Source organism: Spea bombifrons, chromosome 11 (genome assembly GCF_027358695.1).
Source record: "Spea bombifrons isolate aSpeBom1 chromosome 11, aSpeBom1.2.pri, whole genome shotgun sequence".
NCBI classification, from domain to species: domain Eukaryota; kingdom Metazoa; phylum Chordata; class Amphibia; order Anura; family Pelobatidae; genus Spea; species Spea bombifrons.
The window spans coordinates 13361506-13385168 of NC_071097.1; the positions used below are offsets into that span (position 1 = coordinate 13361506).

The 23663-nt window shown below is 39.4% G+C and overlaps 1 protein-coding gene across 5 annotated transcripts in view; it reads left to right on the plus strand.

The window, feature by feature from the left end:
- Positions 1-23663, plus strand: part of MARCHF8 (membrane associated ring-CH-type finger 8) — a 169378-nt gene that overhangs the window by 137523 nt on the left and 8192 nt on the right. For all 5 annotated transcript variants that reach the window (XM_053451310.1, XM_053451308.1, XM_053451312.1 and 2 more), the window contains one exon: positions 16925-16975. In XM_053451310.1, the coding sequence (XP_053307285.1) occupies positions 16925-16975 (51 nt within the window). The remainder of the gene's footprint in view (positions 1-16924; positions 16976-23663) is intronic.

Below are 23663 nucleotides of genomic sequence, written 5' to 3' on the forward strand. Positions count from 1 at the left end.
CTCATTCTCAAACCACTGTTTCAAAGTTCCTAGCTATTTACATTCAGGTAAGGGGCACTACTCAGAGTTTAAGAGACTATGTTGCCACAGGAGGGGAAGCCTGAGACTTAATCACATTAAAGGGCTCACACCACTGTATAAACAAAGTTAAGTCAATCTCCTGTTATGGTAAATAGGCACGTTACAAACATGCAACCGTTTCTAATTAGGTTTCTCAAGTATCCCATATTTGATGAAGTTGTGGTGATGTCACATTTTTTTGAGTTCCTGTCAAGTAAATATTGTATAAATCTTTAGTCCATGTATGCGTGAGGTTCTTCAGTGGACCACATATGGCTGATTAATTTATCAATACCGTGACACAAACAACGCAGTCAGTCTTGCATCTGTGAGACACCGTTGGGTATAAGACAATGGACAAAGGACAACTAATTCAAGTGTGGTTTTATAAGGGTTTTTATCTCTGTCCTAAAGTATTGTATTTAGCACTGACATTAGTTGTTCCTATGTAAGCCTGTATCTTACAAGCAAGATTATGGTTTACACCATCTAATTAATCCAATTTAAAATCCAGTTTATGGTTTGACTTGAGAGATGAAGTCGAAGATACTATACATTATTTGTGTCTCACATTCTTTCTTAACCTATTGTTTTCAGGACAATGGCACTCTTTCCATAGATGCGCTGAATAAAAATGCATTTCATTGTGTTGACTGAGACAAAAACAATTTCACAGAAATGTGCATCCACTTTGTCAGCCAAATTCAATCAGTGCTGCCAGACCTCAATTCTATTTTGCAACTTCCTCAGAAGTTACACATAATCAATAATTTAACTAAAATATGTCACTCTATAATGCACAAATGCATAACCATTACGTTAATGGATTACACAAACAAATATATATAATTGCATACAGTATATCCATTGGACCTTCTTCACAATTTAATATTGAGGATTTGAACATTAACATGTTCAGCTGCTAAGTTGGTCTTTGGTATCAGCATAACATATCTGTTCTAGGGCATTGTTTTTTTTTCTTTAAAGGACGAGTTTAGTGCCCCAGCAATTATAAATATTGTATCTTCTACAGTTTAGTTCCTACCAACAAAGAACATGTATTGGAGTACTTTGACAGTACTTTATATGCATTATTGTATCTGGTAAAGAAGACAAAAACACCTTGCTAACACTACATATGCTGTCTGCATTTTGAGCCAGTCTTGGCAGCCCGAAAAAGCCCATCGCTGGAAGGAAGGCTCTCCCATTGATGTCATGCAGTCTTGTCACACTCCCTCAGAATTCTTGGATGAGCCAGCACTGGAGCTGGCATGCATATACTGCACACATACATCTTCTGAGGGGCAGAGATGGATGACAAACGCTTAGAGGAAAAAGAAAACCAAATAAAAAACACAACATAAATTATACGGTAACAGTCGGGTTTCATATGCATTAAAATGTATATGATGGCTGGAGTGTACCTCCCTGTACCTGTAACTTTGAGGATACCATGGTAAGATGTCCTGATCTACCCATAGCAAATTAAATTTTAGGCTACTAGGCATCATATTTAAAATCAAGAGTTTAGAACCCACAAGGCTGGTCACAGTACCAGGTGATCTAGGCAGCTGCCTGGGGTGCCTGAATCAAGGGTCGATGCTGCACCACTCCTGCTCCCGGTTGCCCTGGTAACCAAGGCGACCAGCAGAGTCACATAATCCGGGAGGTAAAAGGGAGAAGGAAGGGGAGGACCGATGTAGAGAAAGCTGTGATAGAGGGAGATCAGAAAAGGGTAAACTGTGAGAATTGGAGGCGTAGGAGAGCTGTCATGGAGAGAGAGACAGAGAGAGAAATGGAGACCTGTAAGAGTGATAGCAGTAATGGGGATTGGGAAAGATGGAGAGCTGTGATCAGGAAGTTACTTTTTCTCACTTACTTGTTCTGTATATATAAATATCAAAACTGATCATTTGTTACTATAGTTCTGATATGTGTGGTAGCACTATACAGTGAGTTTATAGTATTTAGATCACAATGTTTTAAATAAACATGGGTAAAACACAACACATTTTCTGCCTAAGTTGATCTGCTTCACATCAGCTACCCCTCAGTCCTCCAAGAGCTTGCATTATGATTTCTTGCTGACAGGCTTGGTAAATGGCCAAGAACTGATTAATTATAAGCAGTGGTACCCTGCCAAGTTATTAACTTGGTGACATGAATTGTAACAATGCCCATTAGTGAATAAACCTTAGAAACTGTTACATATTGATATTTAGGTACAGCATGTTTGGGGTTTATTTAATAGGAGGAGAATTGGTAGGAGAGATGTGGCTTCAGTTTCTTGACTCCATTATACAGTATGAAGGCCAATCCCCAATAAGCTTCTGTTACAGGAAGAGCTTGGCTGGCGCGGTGTCATTAATTCATCAACATTTCTAGAAAGTCTCTTTGCATTATGTAGAGGCAGCTCAGGTCTTCTAGAAGGAGGAACCTGCCAGTGTTGGCCTTTCTTAATGAATAGTACAATTTGAACATCAGGTCTCCTGCAAACTTGTATCCCATAGACCCATAGGGTCGTAATGCAGTAAAAAAAAACTGTGACTCCTCCTGTCTTGCAGAAAGTGGTATTTGAGATAAAGACAAAAATAAAATTATTAACCAAGGAGCACACTAGCTGGGGAACCCATGGGTCCATCATTATATATACACACAGAGAGACAAAAACCTTTAAACACAAGAGTTCTAACACTATATTTTAAGATGTCCAAATTTCCGTAAAGGCAGTGTAGATGCGCGGCAGTTTATAGAGCACAGCATGAATACTGTTCTTACAAAAGCAGTGTCTGGTTTTTAGATACTTATGGCCAACTTTCTCACTTCTCTCTGAAATGTTCATGAAGTCTTGGCTAGGGCAGTTGGCTCGGAGGTGAGTGCTTTCTCTGTAAGCCCTCTATTTAGTGTCCTATTGGCAGAATTGGAATGTGTAGAGAAAGAGACGTTCAAGGTTTCTGAATGAATACTTATGGAACAGTTACCCTTAAATATGGTTTTAGGTATTAATAAAAGATATATAAGCGGGACCCTTCCAGCAATGTTGAGACTCGAAGCAATGGATGGTGCTTGTCTCGCACTGTGAAGCAGAGCTTGAGGGTCTCCAGTACAGGAAGGGATGTAAATCTGTTGTATTCGTATTTCAGCTGGTTATTATCCATGTATTTTGTTTTGGTTAATAAATGATATGCATGATTTCATGCATTGAATGAAAGTGTAATTTCTATATCCTCAAACCTGTTCACCCCTACCTGTCTACACAGTAACTGTGGGTGGCTTGTAGGTGTTACATAACTACAGCTATATGCCTGTGTCCATTTTAAGAACAAAGTGGTCCAATTATATGACAATTTAAAAGGCAGAAGATATAGGTGGCTCATTGCTGTTATGTTCAAAGCCTCTATAGTAAGCACTTGAATTCCAGAATTTTAGACACCTTAATCCAGCAATTGGAAATCCATCCATTCTTTTATCTTTCAATGAAATAGAGGGTATTATCAACCCTTTTGTTTATTGTTACTTGTGCACAAAAACAATTAGTCCAAAACAGCGATCAGTGATCAATATGCTGAGGCAGTCCAGCAGCCTGTCCATTTGGGACTACTGGCAAATCCAACACGCACGAAAAGGACATGTTTCCTTTACCAGTTTTGTTCACACTGGATGGGCGTAAAACGAAGTGCACTATAGTTGGACCTTCGATGAATGCCCTGCCCTGAGAAACCAAACATTTAAACCATGACTCTATAAGTATGTGTTGTGTTAAGAACTGCCAATAGTGTGTGCAGAGGGGAGACAGAACACCTGAAACAAGGAAAGGCAGTATGAAGGTTAAACCTTCCAGACAAAATGCTGTTTAACTGTGAGCCCCAGTGTTTGCAGCTCTTCTTGAGACTTCACATTACACACGCACAGCGTTCACTTGACTGCTTTTGCTCTGACAACTGAAACATGTTATGGGAATCACAAATGCTCATGGGATACAAGTAGCTCTGAAGGTTAAATGATGGTGTTAAGGCAAGTGCTAACTTTTTAATCCATTGCTTTATTTTATGGGTAGTCAAGATGGCGACACATTATAAAATTATACTCAAGTGGTTTTAGTTGAAGCATCAGGTATGTAGACACATACTCCAGTTACAGTCAAATTCTCTACAACACATGGGTTACTAATATTTATCAAATTATATAGGGTGATCATAATTTGCAGCGCTGCTGGGTGAGGGCATCAGCACACCTAGAATCAACCTGTATTTCCCTCTTATCCATGCAAAATATTAGAAGGCAATTATATCCCCATAACGCAGTAATACTAATGTACAAAAGCTAAGCATCCTAGTTAGTACAGAACAGTTGAAACTACTTTTACCTCTTGACATGTCGTGGTTGTTGCATTTACCAGTCTTTGTGATGGACTAATTCTCATGGTTAGCTTGTTAAGAAAGTTGAAAGTATGTCCATGTCTTATAAACCCGAAAGATCCACAACATACCAAGATGTGTTTACACTGTTTTCCTGTTTTGTTTTTTAATTTTTAGTATCAAAAACCATTGTTTTCCTTAAGTCGGAGGTCTGAAGTTACCATGGTAACACTGCAGTCTGTGTTGTACTCTAAGGAGACATCTATTTCTTAATCTCAGGATGAGGGATCTCTGGGTAAAACCACTAAATAAATATATTCTGCAGAACAAATAATTTGATATTTCTTTCCCTACTCTTTACTTGAGGACTAGGATAGTATATGAAGCATGTATTAGCTGGAAGAAATATTAAGTATGAAAGATAAAATGAAAAATACAGCAGCATAAATATCATGCTGTGCAGTTTGTCTTGTCTACAAAATGCATTTGGTCATTAACAGAATGTTTGACCATAGATAAGAGAAGAACAGAGAATATAGACAAGGCATAGGCTTACCTTCTGACCATAGGACTTTCCGAGAAAACTAGAAAAAATAAGATACAAAGTGAAACACACAAACACATACACATACACATACATATACATGGGCAAGGCTTGGATGAACTGTAGCATTACATAGAAACTTAAAATTTGTTGGCAGATAAGAACCATTCAGATAGATGAGGTCTGACCAGAGACATAACTACCTCTCTCTTTTTGCTACTTATTCCTTTACCTATACGACCCTGCACCATACATGCTTTTTCCAACACTCTAATGCCATAAATAATAACTACCAAGTCTATCTCTTCTGTTGTCATTGACAGAACAGTGCCCCAATGCTCTATACTACTTTAGGATTTGTATGTCCCAAGTCCATTATTTTACATTTATCAACATTAAACTGCAGCGGCCACACCCTTAACCATTCTTCTAATTTACTGCCTGCCATTCGGCTTACACAACCAGGAATGCCTACTCTGTTACATAACTTTGTATTGCCTGCAAAAAGACATACCTTTGCATTAAGACCTGTTGTATTATTGCTAATAAAAATATAAAAAATGCATGGGTGCCAATACTGCTCCCTGAGGTACCCCACCGGTAGCAAGGCCTTGCTTCAAATATACACCATTAACCTCAAGCTTCTGTCTTCTGTCACTCAACCATTGTCTCATCCATTCAATTATTTTAACATCCAAACACTGCAATTTATTTATAAGTCTTTTATGGGGGACAGTGCTAAATGCAATACTGAAATACATTTATATCTGTTGCTCCTCCTTGGTGTATTATTTTAGTTATCCAGTCAAAAATAAGTTAGTTTAACAAGATCTCCCTGCAGTAAACCAATGCTGTTTTTGCAAACTGCATACATCTAGAGGCTTTTGGAAGTCTTGTTTGCTTTCTATTTTAACAGAGCTGCAAGGCCAATTCTGAGCATTGGTGATCCAGACAAGTACCAATCATCTAAGTGCAAAACTGCTAAGTGTGGAGTTGCCAGGAAGGAGTTGAAAAACACGAAGAAGGGAGAAGTAAAAATTGTTCACTTACATTCATTACTTTATCTAAATTGTTTTGTTTTTTGGGATACTGTACTGGGTAATGCTACTCAGTACACATTTTGCCACATGCATGCACTCCTGGAGCAAGTGCCCCATAAGCTGTATTGTTGTGACAAGTGTGAGCAAGTAGCCTACATGGAATCCAAGATAGTGGATCTGTGAGAGCAACTGACAACACAGAGGGACATTGACAATATGGAGAGAGCACTGAGCAAGCACTGGTTAGGGTCAGTGCTGGTGAGAGGAGAGATGGGACAAAGAAGGTTTCAAGAGCACAAAGCTGGGTAAGTAGGGTTACTAGGTTTAGGGAAGCTAGTTCTGGACTCAGCCCAATATGTTTGTCTGTTTATGTGAAGCTGCTGGGAAGGGCAGTTTAGAGTAATTTCAGGGCAGGGCTTAGCTTTGGGAAGTTGGGAAAGGAATGGTGGGATCAGGATAGCAATGGAAAAATCTAAACAAGCAAATATAGAGCAGAATAACAAATCACATTATTAGATGCGCCAAGGCACACACTGAGGAGAAAATTGCTGGGTTATCAGAGGGTGATAAAAACTTTTTTAGATACATAAATAAGAGAAGAAAACATAAACCAGGAATAATTAAACTAAAGACAAATAAAGGGAGTTACATATACGAGGATAAAGATCTAGCTGACTGCCTAAATAAATACTTCTGTTCTGTTTTTATAGAAGAAGATGAAGGTGAGGGACCTTTGTTAGCCAAGAGAAATATGGTGACATGTAAAACAGCTGTGTTTACAGAGGAAGAAGTAGAAGAAGTAAAAATAATGTCATCTTTTGTTTTTTTTTTAAAATAAAACATAATCACATTTATTGTTGGCATGTAAGAAGTCTTGTTTAGCCACATATCAATTTTTATAAAGAATGTTGTATAATTTAACGGGCCATTAGTAGTCAAAATGTAAAAATACATCACTTTAGATGTGTAATTCAAGACAATGCTGACTGAAAAGAGTCAGTGTTTGAAACTGCATTAATTTTCTTTTGGGTATGGTAATAAATTACACTGTCATCACTAATTCTCCCAAAAGGTGTTCCTTTCAGACGAAACCAAAAAAAGGATGTACAGATCTTTCCAAGGGGCACTGTAAATGGGTAAATCAATACCGGATGATCATCTTTATTGAGCCTAAGTGCAAAGTAATGTGCTTTGGTTACAGTAATGGAGAATAGATATCCAAGTACCAAAACCAAGAACTTCTGTGTTTTAATGAACCTTGGGGTTATTCCTTAATGTGTATGCAAACTGATAAATCATTGCAAGAAAAGCTTGGTATTTATTGCTGTTTGACAAGGAATACAAATGAGGTTTTAATCAATCACAAAAACTCAGACACTATTACTCCATGGATCCAATCCAGGACACTGCGCCAGTGATAATGTACATGAGCAACATGGGGATCCAATATCCTATCTACAGGTATTATGTGAACTTCAGGAGAATTCATTAAAAACAAATGATGGCAGATAAGAACTGTTTGGCCCATCTAGTCTTCCCAATTTTCCTGATTTTGCATTTTCTATTTCTAAATATAAATTTGTGTTTTATAGATCCTTCTTATAGCAAAATGAAGTACATATTGTAAAAATTGCTAACCCATCAATAGATGATTGTTATAATGGCTTTACAGACAAAACTCCCAATTTATATTGCGGCCCATGTGGGCCCAGATTTAACTGTTAACTTTAATGATAAGGGCAAAACAATTTTCCTAAAGATTAATAAGATATTGAGGCAGCTTACTAAAAAAATGCACTGGGAAAACTATGAACAAAAGGTCAATTAGCAACATTTTTTTTTTAATTCTGTCTTGTACTTCTAATATTTGAATTAAACATGTACAATAATTAGATAATAAGTAAAGTGCAACTCACAGATTTTAACCTGGGTACATGTTTAGTAATAAACCACAGCATATGTTAAGGGGGGTTATCACCCTTTTTATTACTAGTATCAAGTATATAAAAATATATTTTTAATAATACTATGCTGTTTTCTTTTTAAAACAGTTGTAGTTTGTGCATAATATAATACTTTCACACAGCTGCATATTAGCGATTTGTATGAGTTCTGGCTCTGTTATTGTATTGTAATTTACAAGCCAAACACCCTGATTTCCTTATATGTATATGTAGGCATGCCATCTTCATAGACAAACATTGGATTAAGTCATACTTAAGTGCTCAGTGGCACTGTCATGTCAGTTCCTGAAACTTGTGCCCTGCTAGATCTTCCCTTGTCAACTGTAAGTGCTATTGTTGTAAAGTGGAAGTGGAAGTGTCTAGGAGTAGCAACAGCTCAGCCAGGAAGCAGTAGGCCATGCACACTCAGACTATGGCTGGCAAATGCTGAAAGTATGTATGAACAAATATGCATGATTGAGGGAATGAAGGAGTATCTGTGAGTGAAGGAGTATCTGTGAATGAAGGAGTGAATGAATGGGTATATGTGAATGAGTAAATTAATGAATATGTGTGTGATAGCATGGATGTGTAAGGGGAAAGCATGGCACAGTGAGGTTGTCTGAGGCTAGGATGCTGCACGGTGGCTGTTTGAGGCTAGGATGCCACAGGCATCTTTGGGGGCAAAAATGGCAAGTCCTATTCTTCCAATATAGGTATTGGGCAGGTCATGTGGATGCAATCTGGGTGCCAGGGCTGACATGATACTAAGGTTGGGAGCAATATGCAAGGGTATGGGGGCATTAATTCACAAGGGGGTGCTGGCCTGCAGTATTGGGGATGTACATCTGGCTAGTTGCAGGACAGCATTTAATTTGTGCTGGAGGCATCAGTTCACAAGGGTGGCAGCTAGCTGGGGCCATTACATAAAAGGCTGGGGGCATAAATACACATAGTGCTGGCTGGGGGTGATACGCAAAGGGGCAAAAACACAAAGGGGGGGCAACACTTTTTTGTTATTGCTGTTTTTATTGTTGTAGCTTAGCCCATTCAGATGTGGGTGCCAGAGCCTGTCCTGGTGTGTGTGTTTCCTGTGTTGTCAGCAGGAACGCCCACTGACAGCGGGAACGCAGAGGGAACACCTGCTGACAGCAGCGTACAGTCCTGGCCGCGTCCCACAAGGGAAAGCTCTGGGTAGCCGGAGCTAAGAAGTTCCCAGGTATGTTCATGGGGCCTGATGGGATACACCCAGTTATTAAAAGATCTTGATGGTGTACTAGCAAAACTGTTAACAGGTTTATTTAACCAATCCTTGTTAACAAATGTAGTCACAGAATATTAGAAATTAGTGAATGTTGTGCCCATTCACAAGAGAGGCAGTATGGAGAGGTAAACAACTACAGGCCTGTGAGTCTTACATCGGTAGTGGGGAAATTAGGATTGATAAACATCTAAAATCGCATGAGTTTCAAGATCAAAGACAATGTGGGTTTACTTCAGGAAGATCGTGTTAGACTAATCTTATTGATCAAGGTGGTGCAGTTGACATATCTAGATTTCAGTAAGGCTTTTGACACTATAGAAGATTTATTAATAAACTGCAATCTGAGTTTTTGATCCTAATATTGTTGAATGGATTAGGCAGTGGCAGTGACAGACAAAAAAGGGTTGTAGTCAATGGAGAATGTTCATATCTGTACTTGATAAAACTTACCAGGAAAGGTTAAAGGATCTTAACATGTATAGCTTGGAAGAAAGACATGACATGGAGGATATGATAGAAATATTTAAATGCTTAAATGGAATCAACATGAGGGCATAGTAGCATGGCATAGGCATAGGCTGGGCTAGATATAGCCAGGGACTAAGGAAAGTATTCAGAGGTTGGGCAGACTAGATGGGCGGAATGGTTCTTATCTGTCATCACTTGCTAAATTTCTATGTCGCATTCAATGATGAATCTGAGTTTATCGGTTGCCAGGAGAACGCTACATACCCGAATGCATAGTGCCTGTTGTAAATTTTAGTGGAGGAGGTATAATGGTCTAGGGCAGTTTTTCAAGGTTTGGGTGAGGCCCTTTAGTTCCAGCGAAGGGCATTGTTGCTGTTATAGCATACAAAGACAATTTTAGACAATTGTATGCTTAGTGTCACCAGTTTGGGGAAGGCTTTTTCTTGTTCCATCATAACCATACCTGGAAACTTCTGGGCTCCGGCTACCCGGAGCCTTCCCTTGGGCTGTTCCGTGACAGTGGGCGGTCCCGTGATGTCGGGGGCGTTCCTGCTGATGGCAGTGGGAAAACACCCCCATTTAAAGGAAAAATGGACAGGGAGCGTCAAGACCCCGCTCCCGCGACCCAGAGGATTCGGGTCTTGACCCGGAGAACCGGAGAAGCAGTGCTTACCCGGCGATCTCTGGGTCAAACCTGGTATAATCATAACAATGCCCGCAGAAATCCAGCTCAGACCTTAAACCCTTTAAACACCAATGGGATGAATTGGAATGCTGATTGTGAGCCGGGCCTTTTTTCAACATCATTGCCTGACCTCATAAATGCTCTTTTGGCTGCATGGGGAGCAGTTCATAGAGACACACTTCAAAATCTTGTGGAGAGAGTACCCATAAGAGTAGAGGCAGTTATAACCTCAAAGAGAGGGGAAGGGAACTCCTTATTAATGCTCATGGTTTTAGAATGGGATGTCTAACAAGCTCATATAGGTGTGGTGGCCAAGTGTCCACATAATTTTGTCACATAGTGTATATCTGAATGATATAATTTCATGTGTAAATTTGCATGCAGTGGGTTAATGGACACAAAACAATAACTTTGACAATTAAATCACCATGTCCATATTGAAATCCTGCTTTATCAATGTGACAGTTTCAGTGACCCACATTAAGGATTGTTACAGCTCTCACGTGTAAGCCTAGATTATTTGCTTATTTGATTATAACATACAGCATACAGAATGTTTAGCTAGCATAATTGCAAAAGTTTTCATTCATGGAAAGTTGCAGAGCAGAAAAATTGCTCAATGGAATGAGACGTTAATATATGATATATAAAAAAAACAATTAGAGTACTTTAAATTTCCCACCATCCTCTATAATATTTTTCTTAAAAAAGCATATAGTATGTAAGTAGTATATATATATTTAACGGTTTACCCTAAACCCCAAAAATTGTTTACTTACCGAAATATTTTCAGTACTCACCTACCCACCATGGCACTCTTTAGGTCTATAATTGTGACCTGGAAACCTGCTGGAGATTGGACACTGGCACTGATTGTGTGACACACAACTCGGTGTGCAAAATAATTGTGTAAATACAAAGGCATAGGAGCCCATCGGGTAGGGGACATGATGGTACACTCACTCAATAACTATGCTGCCAATGAGGAAAAAATATAGAGCCGTGGTTACTAAAACAACACTCCAGCTATTTTTAACCTCTTAGCGACCTTTTACGGGCCAGGCACGTCATGCAAAAACAGTTAATGACCAATGACGTGCCTGGCACATCATGACATTAAGCAAGCTTAGAAAGTGAGCAACGATCACATGTAAAAGAAAACATGATTCATCAGACCAGGTTACCTTTCCGTGGTCCAGCTCTTAGGCTCATGTGCCCATTGTAGGTGTGTTTGGCAGTGGACAGGGGTCAGCATGGGCACACTGACTGGTCTGTAGCTACAAATTGCAACAAATTGCAATGCGCTGTGTGTTCTGACACCTTTCAGAACCAGAATAAACATTTTCAGCAATTTGAGCTATAGTAGCTCTTCTGTTGGATTTGATCACATTACCACCTCCCATGTGCATCAATGAGCCTTGGATGACCATGACCCTGTCGCTGGTTCGTCGCTTTTCCTTCCTTGGATTGCTTTTACTGGCCACTGCAGACCAGGAAAACCGAACAAGAGCTGCAATTTTTGCAGATGCTCTGACTCAGTCATCTAGCCATCACAACTTGGCCCTTGTCAAAGTTGCTCAGATCCTTATACTTACCCATTTTTCCTGCTTCTAACACATCAACTTTAAGGCGTTCGCGTGCTGCCTAATAAATCCCACCCACGTTACCTGTTACCAGTGGTCATAATACCGTATTTGCTCGATTATAAGACGAGGTTTTTTTCAGAGCAAATGCTCTGAAAAATACCCCTCGTCTTATAATCGAGGTCGTCTACTAATCAGACCTCAAAATGTCCGGTGGGGCCATGCTACTTACCGGGCTTTGGTCGCGAGCAGCAGGAGAACAAGAAGCTAGCTGCGTGTCACAAAACTCTGCCTCCCCCCTCCTTCCTCTGGGGGCGGGGCCAGAGAAGTTGCACGCACAGCGGGCCCCTGCAGAAGTCTTGAGTGAGAGATCAGCAGTTCAGGTAAGGGGGTGGGGGGCTGGGGGGTTTGAGCGTGTGTGTGTATATGTGATTAATGGAATGAATGAGTATTTAAATGTTTGTGAATGAGTGTGTGTTAGTATGGATGTGTAAGGGTGGTGGTGGTAGCATGGCATAGGGAGGCTGTACTCACACTCCTATCATCCTAGGTTCCAGCATGTACTGGCTGCCTTGGCTTGATAGGGGTGTGATTGCTGTTAGCAGTTATATATATATCTCCAGAAATGCCTTTTAACCCCCTATATGCCACTCTGCCCCATGATATGCATTTTAACCCCCTATATGCCACTCTGGGCATATATTATATAGAGTGGCAAATAGGGGGTATAAGGCATTTCTGGGGGCAGAGTGGCAACCCTGGGGGCAGATGTGCATAACTGGGGGGGCTGGTTGGCAAATAAAAGGAAATAAATAAAAGGAAATAAAAAAATATATATTTTTCTCAATCATAGCTTTTATTAAATATGAAAATATTGTTTACATGAATTAATATTTACTAGTAAAACTTTTTTTCCTATAGGGTAGTCTTATATTCAGGCTTTTTGTTTTTTTCCTAAATTAATATTTAGATTTTGGGGGGTCGTCTTATAATCAGGGTCGTCTTATAATCGAGCAAATACGGTAGTATGGCTGATCAGCGTATATTTATAGAGTATAGGGTTAAATCCCTGATTAATATTGTTGAACAAATAGTTGAAAAGCATTGAATTGGAATTGGAACCCAAATAGGAAATGCCCCTACCAGTCCACTAGCGTTATCTGTACCAACAGCAGTCACCAGTGACTTGGAGTTTATCCAAGGTGTGAAATAGAATCATGAAAAATGCATACGTTGCATAAACTGTAAAAATGTGTTTACCATCTTATAAAATACTTTATTTAACCCCTTCAATCCCAGGGGTTTTTGGTACCTCAAAGCCCGGAGCAATTTTGCAATTTTTGCGCTATGTCGGTTCAGCGATGATTCTCTTTTCCTGTGAATAGTGTACCCATATAAACTATATATCGTTTTATTCAAGGAGAGATAGAGCTTTCTTTTGATACCATAGTTGGATGATTAGCTGAAAATTTAGAATTAGAAATTTAGTAAAAACTAGCAAAAATTTGAAAAAAACATCTAAGTTTTTTTACATTTTCCCTCTGAATCCTCACAACATTAGGTAAAGAGACAGAAAATTCCATCCAGATTTACCAATTCAGGTGTCCTGATTTCAGAAATACCTAATTTATATAGATTTTCCATATTTTCCCAACACATATAGGCAACATACTATAAGGTGTACATTACTTTATACAAAGCCGTTAAATTTTTACTGCAACTCTAATTTTAAACAAATAAAACAAAAACACCCACAAAGGTATATATTTCTGTAAAGCAGACAATCCAGGCTATCCTATCATGGGTATTTGGGCACTCTACATGCAGGTATTTGGCCACCAATCACTGTCAAAGGTGGCCACAGAAATTAGTTCCTGCACTTTTTTCACCAACGCGTCTTAGTATTTTGTAGTATTCTTAGGATTTTTTGTACAGGGTATGTGTTATGGCAGAGAAATCTATCCTAAATTGTTCAGCCGCCTCTCCTGATTACGGAAATACCCCACATGCCTAGTTTTTTTTGTGGTTTTCTGGACATTACAGGGCACAAACGGGACCATGCGCGTTATAGATTCCAAACGTGAAATTTTCACATTTTGCTTTAGTAGACCTATGTTTCATTTGGGGCGACGCTGGCTTCTGCTGCCAGGGGGGGAGTCCAGGCTGTCAAACAACAGCCTGGTCTCCCGTGCAGCGGCAGGGATGTGTCCCTAGACGTACCGGGACGTCCATAGGGGTTTCTTAGTGGACGTCCCGGTACGTCTATAGGGGATTGAAGCGGTTAAAACGCAGGCTACATCCTTCCTTTATGTACTGTACATATTGTCAACTAACAACACGTAGTAAATATTTAACTAAAATATTGCATCATACTTACTAATAACCATGTCTGTGTAGGCCTCGGAAAGTCTGTAATGCAGCCAGCTTAATTCTAGATCAGGATATACATATTTCCTGTGTTTTTCACACAGTCAAATAACAAAAGTGAATAATAGGTTATTTATTGTTTAATGTCATCCAAGGAGAATCCTGAGTGTGTTACATATTCCCCTTACATAAGCAAAACATGTTTATACAAACCAGTCCATCAGCAGTTTCATCGGGTCAGTCTCGCATAACAGACAAAACTTTTTAGAGATTTAGTTACCACAAAAAACAAAAAAGTAACCTTTCAGTGACTCACAGCAAATAATTATCATATGTCTGTTGGTGATAATAGTCAATAACATTGCAGTATTCATTTACCGGATCCACTTCAAGTGTATCTGTCATATATATATATATATACAGATATAAAATGACATCGTGTCTACTGGACTATAAGGCTTAACCTATTTACAGAGCAAATTATTACTGCGTGGTTGGGACCAGGGGTAAGTATGGTCATTACATACTTAAAGAGAACACATTTATGGTTTATCAAATCATGCTCTTTAATTAATGACGCATAGCATCAGGCTCAGTTTTCTTATTCGCTCTTACGCCTAAATGAGTTATTAGAAATAATCGTTTTAATTATAATTTAAAAAGACATGTTGTTTTAAGGCTGCTGTGTTATGTAAAATAAATAAGAACCATTCAATATGGAAAATCTGCAAAGAAGTGGTTGGCTTTTGTAATGTTAAATTCCCTTGAGCCTGTTTCTAAAAGCATATTAAAATTATGTGCTTAACCAAGGTTAATTGCATGTGTTGCGTAAGTCAAGCATCGTTCAAGAATCAACATCTGCATTTGATTCTACATGAAAAAGTACAGGCTTAATTAAACATTTGCGTTAGGGGCAAGAAAGCTTTAACATGATGTATTTTTAGCCCACAGTGTTAGCTATAAGGCAGCTGCTATTAAATGTAAACTCGCTTCCACCCGCAACTAAGAAACAGTTCATTATGGTTTGAACGCAGAGTAATAGAAATGTCCATTTTGTTTGTTTTTAAACGTGGGACAAATAACACAACAAAGCATGCAGCGAATGTAGCTCGGTCTCGGTGCCGGCTTGTAATGCTGAGCGCCGGAATATGACGTAATTTCCGGCGCTCAGCAGTAAAGCAGTGCGCACCGCGGCAGAGCAGGGAGATTCGCCACAGGACTGCTAAAAAGGAAAGTGAAGTACAAAGTGGGGGGGGATAGGGTAGATGATAAGGAGGGAGAGGAAGGGTAGATAATGACCCCTGGCGTCGGCAGGGAGGGCGTCATTTTAAACTTTGCCCCAGGTGGCACTATGTCTTGGGCCGGCCCTGGTCCCTCCTGCTACACAGCTACCCCCACAGAGGTGACACCTAACAAGGAACAAGGTAGAAGATGACGTGATCTTCTACCTTTTCTCTATGACTGTAATATATATTTTTGTATATCATTTTAATGATTGGGGAAGTTAAATCTCGTAACACTTAACAGCTGGACATTGCTCTTGAAATAAAAGTGGCCAATGTGAAAAATGGCCGATCCTTGAACTTTAAGACCTAAAACGAAGGCTTTGTGAGCAAATTATACAAGATTTTATCCTACTGAATCAAAAGAAAATGACTATGATCTGTCTGAACAGTGGCTACATAGAAGTGTACCGATTATTTTTACAGAAGAGAAAAGACGTGTTCGAAAAGGTCACATAACCACAGCCTTGACTTAATAGCATCTTTTCAGTGACTGAAGTAGCTTTCAGAGCCCTGTGGTTTTATAAGATGGTGTGATTTTTGGTAATTCTTCCGTTGAGAGGCTTATAAAGATCCGCAAATTTTTGCAACCAATTATCGATTTCCCCCTCTGTTGGTTAAATTCCAAACATATATACCACTTTAGCTTGTGTGGGAATGCACTGAAGCTACTCTCACGTGAACTTTCCCGGGCTAGGGCTACAATTATATGAGAATGGTACAATGCAAGGCTTAACCATACGTATGCTGTATTGGACACATACACTTAAAATAAAAGCATGTGCATGCAGTTTTGTGTCACTTCATTGTGCTTACCCACCTGGCTTGATTGCTGCATGTCCCAATCCAGCCTGGGCGGGCGCCACCTATAGGCAAAGTAGGCGCCCGCCCTGCCTGGATTGGGTCGTGCAGCAATCAAGACTCATTAGAAGCGCAGCAGCGGCTCGCAGTCACTATGGGGATGAGTGGGCAAAGGGGGAGGGGCTTGTAGGGGTGGAGCCAGGAGGCGGCCCTGAGTCCAGGGTCACTACATTTTTGTGCCCAGTACACTTAATGCCCCATCTTTCTCTTGTTTTTCAGCCCCCCTACCCGATTTTTGTATGTTAACACTGTCCGTCTTGTTCCCTTTCCCTAAATACATATATAGCTCACAAAATATATAATAATATTTTAATGATAGTTTATATGCATTTGCAAGTAAGTAATTAAACTAAATATATATTATGACGTTATGAATTAAATATAATGATTGCACTGCATCTGGTTGTATCTGTTTTGTGGGCGTAAACACTGTGTTAACAAATCTAACTAATATTCTTTGTTTTTCAGAATGAGAAGACATTGGGGCGTTCAGTTAGCCGTTCCAGTAATATTTCAAAGGTAATATCAATGGCACTAAATGGCAGTATCCACTGCGTCAAATCTGTTTGTCCCTTATCATCTATAACTCAAAACTGTTTTGTTATTGTTTGCTTCTCATTGTGGATATTTTTTGTGCAGTGTGTATAGCTCCACAGTAATAAAACAATAATAAATCCTACTATAATTCTCACTCTTCTTCCATGCTGAAAAATGAAACAAAGAAAAAAAAATAATACAATAAATAATAATTTAAAAAAAACAATAAAGTGAGCTAAGTGATGTCATTGTAACATCACTGGCATTAAAATAAGTTCAAGAGGTCTCTAAGAGGACCTCTAACCATACTGCACTGAATCACCTTCTCTGTTTGGCAGTCTGATGGGCAGGTCAGGGTTTGGCGGATGTCAGGAGAACATTACCTGCCTGGCTGACTGCATTGTGCCAACTGAGTTTGGTGGAGAAGAAATAATGGTATGGGGCTGTTTTTCAGGGGTTGGGCTAGGCCCTTTACTTCGGCAATGACTTCAGGATACCAAGACATTTTGGACAATGCTACGCTTCCAACTTTGTTTGGGGAAGGCCTTTTTTTATTCCAGCATGACTGTGCACAAAGCAAGGTCCATAAAGACATGGTTGGATGATTTTGGTGTGGAGGAACTTGACAGGCCCGCTCAGAGCCCTGATCTCAACCCCATCAAACACTATTTGATGAACTAGTACTGAGATTGTGAGCTAGGCCTTCTTGTCCAACATTAGTGCCTGACCTCACAAATGCTCTACTGGATGAATGGGCAAATATTCCCACAGAAATACTCCAAAATCTTGTGGAAAGCCTTCCCAGAAGAGTAGAAGCTGTTAGAGCTGCAAAGGGGGGGGACCAACTACATATTAATGTCTATGTATTGAGAATGCAATGTCATAAAAGTCCCTATAGGTGTAATGGTCAGGTGTCCCAATACTTTTGTCCATATAGTGTAGCAATGAATACATAAAATCCAGTTCACTTAAATGCATCACACTAGAGGGGTAGCATGGACTTTTGTGGAGTTTGGTGCAGCTGCTATGGGGACAGTGCTTAAGGATGAGACAGCAACTCACAATCAAATATAAATCTTTTGCATCTGGAAATTAAAATTGCAAGCATTAAAATAATCGTAGTACTCTTCTCCATGGGCTTCATGTAACAACTTTTGCCCTATACAAAGAACGGTCCAGTCTCCCACTCTTTATCTCTGTCTTTTTTTCCTTTCTTCTCCTAAACAGTTGCCACTGTCGCCAAAAACAAATTTAACATTGGTCACTGAAGTAATATGTATTATGTTATACGTATTGCATCATAAAAATATTTTCAATAAGTTTTCACTAACATGCCCTGTTTCTTTGTGAAGAATGTGTATCTCGGTAGGTAGATTACCTCCCCTTTCCAGATTGGCTGCTTATTTAACATCATTTCCACTATGTGTATTTATATTTAATTGCATAAGTATATAACCGTAAATAGAGTGGATTGCCTTTTATTACAACAATCTAATAAAATATATACACATGACATCCTAAAACTCTACACCAATGCTACATTCATTATTCCAAAGTTTTGTTTTAACGACAGCAGCATTATTGCACAGCATGGGGAAATTAACTTTTATTTGTTCATTATTATTATTATTTTTTTTTTTTGTGGAAGTGGACACATGCAACACAGTACCTCTATTTTACCTGGTGTTGAACTTCATGAAACCTTTGCAAGATTTCATGGCATAAGTTAAATAAATCTGCCCACACTTTAGTGTTGGTCTATTTTTGAAATAGCTGTTTAGTGTGAGTAAATTTGTTTACAAAGTACTTTTGTTAAGCTGTTTCTTTTCGCTTTTTTGTATACAAAATAAATTAAACATTTATGTGTCCATCTGCTGGTATAAACTTGCCAAGATTTTGAGGCACAAAATATATACACCTGAGACTACCTATTTTATCCTGCACAGCATTGTTAAAGTGAGCGCAACCCATCTGTAGTATTCAATTCAGCATGTCTTGCCCACTATATTGATTCTTCTGTCCCTAATTTCCACTTAAAAACATTGCAAGATTCTAGGTTAGTGGAAGTTAGTGGTAGATCAGGAGTAATGCCCTGTTGGTGGCCAAATACCATGTTCACTTGAGAGATGTCAGCTTCTATAAACTATAAAAGTCAGAATTTATTAAAGTTTAAAAATATTCTGGCATCTACACTCCTTACGTTATTGTAGATTGTATCATTGCAAACTAAACAAAAAATTTGTTTAAGTTGTATTTGTTGCCGGTAAAAAAGAATGATCGTATATTTTTGTTTATACATTACTTTACGACTAATGTTATGTTCTCTGTAGGACACTCGCTAGACAAGCAAGACGAGCCTCCCTGTAGCTTTATTTATAGTTATAAATTTATAATTATAAGTCACTAATGTCCATTAGGAGGTTTTAGCTGCATTGTTTGAAATTAACTATACCAAATGATGCCTAAACAGTCTGCAGTGTACTCAAATACCACTAAATGATTTATGTTTGGATGTTGCTAGAAAAATACCCTATTTGCCCGAATATAGGCCGCACTTTTTCCCCCCACTTTAAGTCTTTAAAGTGGGGGTGTGGCCTATATTCGGGGTCTAGCACCCGACACCCGGGGCAGACAGCAGGGTTAGGATACAGATCCCCCGCAGCGGTGCAGGGGACCCGTATCCTACTCTCCGATACGCTCAGACAGCCTCCCCTGCCGGCACTTTCCACGGGGGGGAGTGGAGGCACAGGAGGTTGTCTAAGCGCATCGTACAGACATTTACCGGCATCGGCGATGTGCGTAAACGGCCTCCGCTGCTGGCACGTCTGCTCGATGTGCTTTAACAATATCCCTTGCCAGGAATTCCCACGGCAGACGTGCCGGCAGCGGAGGTTGTTTATGCTCGCATCGCCGCAGCCGGTGAACGTCTGCGCGATGTACGTTAAGAATCTTCCTTGCAGGTACTTCCCACGGCGGAAGTGCCGGCACTGGAAGTTAAATACGCTTTATGCGTAGATGTCCTCCGCCGGCTCCGCAAGACCCCGTGGAGTCTGCACCAGTAAGTCTAGTGGGGGGGGCATCTTGGGGACAGAGTGGCAGCATATCTCGGGGGGGGACATGTTTTTCTTTAAAAAAGCACATAACTTTTAAGGTTTGGCCTATATTCGGGTGCGGCCTAAATTCGAGCAGGTATGGTATTTATACTAAACTATTTTCTACACTACGCTAACATATCTACATGGTTCACATATCTCAATGGGAATTTAGCCATATAGATGTTTCTGACACCATATTAGTTTTTCTACATTACCCAACTCTTGTGCTTGAAACATTATCACTTTCCAGCTTGCTTCAGATCTCTGCTGTTTGGTTAATTCCACAATGGCGGTATAACGGTGCAAACATTTGGTTTATATTGATATGGATCACGTAAGGTATTTAACAATCCACAAAGTATAAAAATATTGAAATTCCATCTCATGCACTGCTGCTTATGTGTTTTGTTTTTGAATTTTTATTTAATGGTACAGAAGTACAGGTTTACAATGACAGGGAGCTGTATACTTCTGAGAAACATGTAATGGGAGGGATTGGGATGCCATTAAAAGTGACTCATCTGTGAAAACAACATGATTCATAATTTCCATCAAATTGAGTCAAAATAACCATTAGTGAGTTGTCATGTGTTGTTTAGTTGACCTTATCAACTCTTGTGGTCACATTCAATGTGGTGACATTGAAGTCAAATTAGTACATACCTAGGTTGATTTTTACTGTTTTTGACACAACTTCAGTGAATAGCTGTGGCATCTTTTATATTTCACATCCTGTAACAGCCTATACTCTTTTTGATGACATGGCTCAAGGTGAGTTGTTGTGTAATATTGCTCTTTTAATATTGCTAGACTTGATAAATGGCAGGTAAAAAGATAATTTAAGAAAAGACAACATATACAGTCTTATATACTTCCATTGTTTGACAACAATATATTTCTCATTTAACTTGTTGAGAGTTTTAAACTAGCTATATACCATCCTTACTGCTAAATAGTTGTAAGAGCTTCAGGTGGTTGCAATAATAAATTATCAGAAAAGCAACTTCTTTTTTTGCAGAGCCAAAGAGATACAAAGTACAAGTGAGATGGCACAGTGCAGTATTGTTCCGTAGGCAGTTTTGTATCTCTTCCCTCTATGGAACAATTAAACCTCAGCATCTCATTAGATACAGTGCCGTGGGAATGACAGCGAACTATACAAATGCTGCAAATATCAACTCTTAGCCAGAGACTTCCAATGGATTGCACTGCTTTGAATACTCAGTGGAAGTTGATAAGAATGAATATGATGACAGGCTCAGAGGCTCAAATCTTGACTGTCCTGTGAAAACCGGGAAACTGACTGTTAACATGGCCCTAGACCTCGCAGCATATAGAGGATAATGTTCAGCATGGAGGACAGGAGTTGACATTATGTACATGCTTCTGCTTATGTGTGTGTCAGACCTCACCTCTATGGTGGCAGGAGATCCCTGCAATGACCTGCTACCTCTAGTGCTGCCTCGTCCCGCTCCTATTGTGAGAAGGACAATTCAAAGTGACTGCACAGCAACGTGTAGGCAAGCTTTTACTCTTCATGCACACGCATGACCTTCCTGTTGCCCTTGTTTGTATATTGACCACATGACCCTGATGACATTACTTCCTGCCAGGAAGTTCCTATATACGGTAATCACTGGACCTTCAGCCTACCTTGCTCTTCGTTGGTAAGGCTTGTGTTCTCAGCCGGTTTGCTCCTTATATTCTCCACTACATTAGACCCGGCTTGTTGTCGTAAACTCAACCTTGTCTCCTGATTCGGCTCGTTCAGTTACTCGTGTTTAACGGTATTAGACCCAGCTTCATTTTTGTGACCTTGTCTCCTGATTTGGCATGTTTAGTTATGTGTGCTTCACAGTACTAGGCCTGGTTTGTTCCCGCAACTACAACTTTGTCTTCTAATTTACTGTGACTTGTAAATTCTCTTGGCATTCATATGGCTTTCAACATTGAGCATTACATCTGGGTGACAGTACGTTAACATACGTTAAAGTACGTATGTGCTCGAGATTTGTAGATTTAGGAGATGACCCACTGAGCACAGATTCTTTGGAAAAAAGAGGGTGACTGACATCTGAAGCAATAAAACTGTAGGAAGAATTTGCTTGTTTTTAAGATGTATTAAATAATTGTAATATTCTCTATTCTTTTGATGTAGCTGATAGGGATTCCCAAAATAACTATAGCTCTCAGCCACTTAAAGAGATTTCCTTTCTGTTTTTACTCTTCTATGTGAATCTTATGACATAACATATTGTTACATCAAATAAATGAGCAGTTATGACAGGGCTCTGTGTCATCCACCATGGTGAGACCTGGCTAGATCACTGGTCCTTGTCACTTGACAGACTTCAAAGATGGCAAAGTAAACAAACAAGACATCACACACATGCACCATTTCTTTTATGGCCAAATGTATATTTTGGTTTATTCCAATCAGTTTTTTATTGTCTATCTTATATGTCAAGGTGTCTCACATAACTCTCATGTTGAAACATACTGGTCTACAGTGATGTGAAAAACAGTTGTCCAAACATGATTGGAATTAACCCTTTTACGACAATTGACATGCCAGGCACGTCTCGGAAAAACATCCTATTGGCGACAATTGACGTGCCTGGCCAGTCATGACTTTAAGTGGGTGTAAAAAGCAAATCTACGTATGCTTAAATAACAGACATAGGTATCAGAAATATATATTTTTAAATATGTTTGGGCACAGTGTTCTTTTAAACAACAAAAGAGCAACATTTTAAACAGTAGTTTAAAATGTTTCAAAACTGTTTTGACATTTAAACATTTTGTACATTCAAAATTGGAAAATGCCTTAGAAAATCGTCAGTGGGTAACAAAACAAAACAAAATACACCTACCAGAGCCATCAAAAGGAAAAATAAAATTGCTGCTGCGTTCACTGAAATCATATGCTGCCATGACAACCTATTAATATACAGTTCTGACTCACTTCACTCACTCCTTTTGCTTGCCTTCTAACATTAAAAGAAACCATCTTTCTGTGTTTGGTGGTAAAGACAAGAGCCAAGTAAACATGATTATTTATTAAACATGTTCAGAGTGATTGAGAGGGAGAATATCGACTGTATGTCACCCTCTGTGTAAGGGAAGGTAGATGCTTTTGTAAAAAGGCCATTTAAGTTTTGAGAGGGCATGAGAGTTGTTTTTGTGACCCTTGTTGCTCTCCTTACTTGTCCAGGGTGGAATCCAAAGACAGCTATTCCTGATGCCCCACCATGCATTAGCAGAAGGCTACTTAGGGAAGCTCCTTAACCCTATAAGAGGAAAACCTGCTATATACTTACAGCAACAGCTCCTCCTGAACAGGTACTCTGTTCACATTCAGGTTCCACTGCCTTCTAGAAACTAAATAGTTCTATACCTTTGACGCATGATGTCATTGGTTGTCTTGGATCACATGACTAAGGACATCCTTTTAAAAGGCACCAAATTCAACGACTGCCTGTTTAAAGAGGACATGTGCTACTATGGGTACGCTCTTCAAGGACTGCTTGTGTTTTGACCTTGTGACTTCATTTTTGGCTATGCCTACTGTTTTG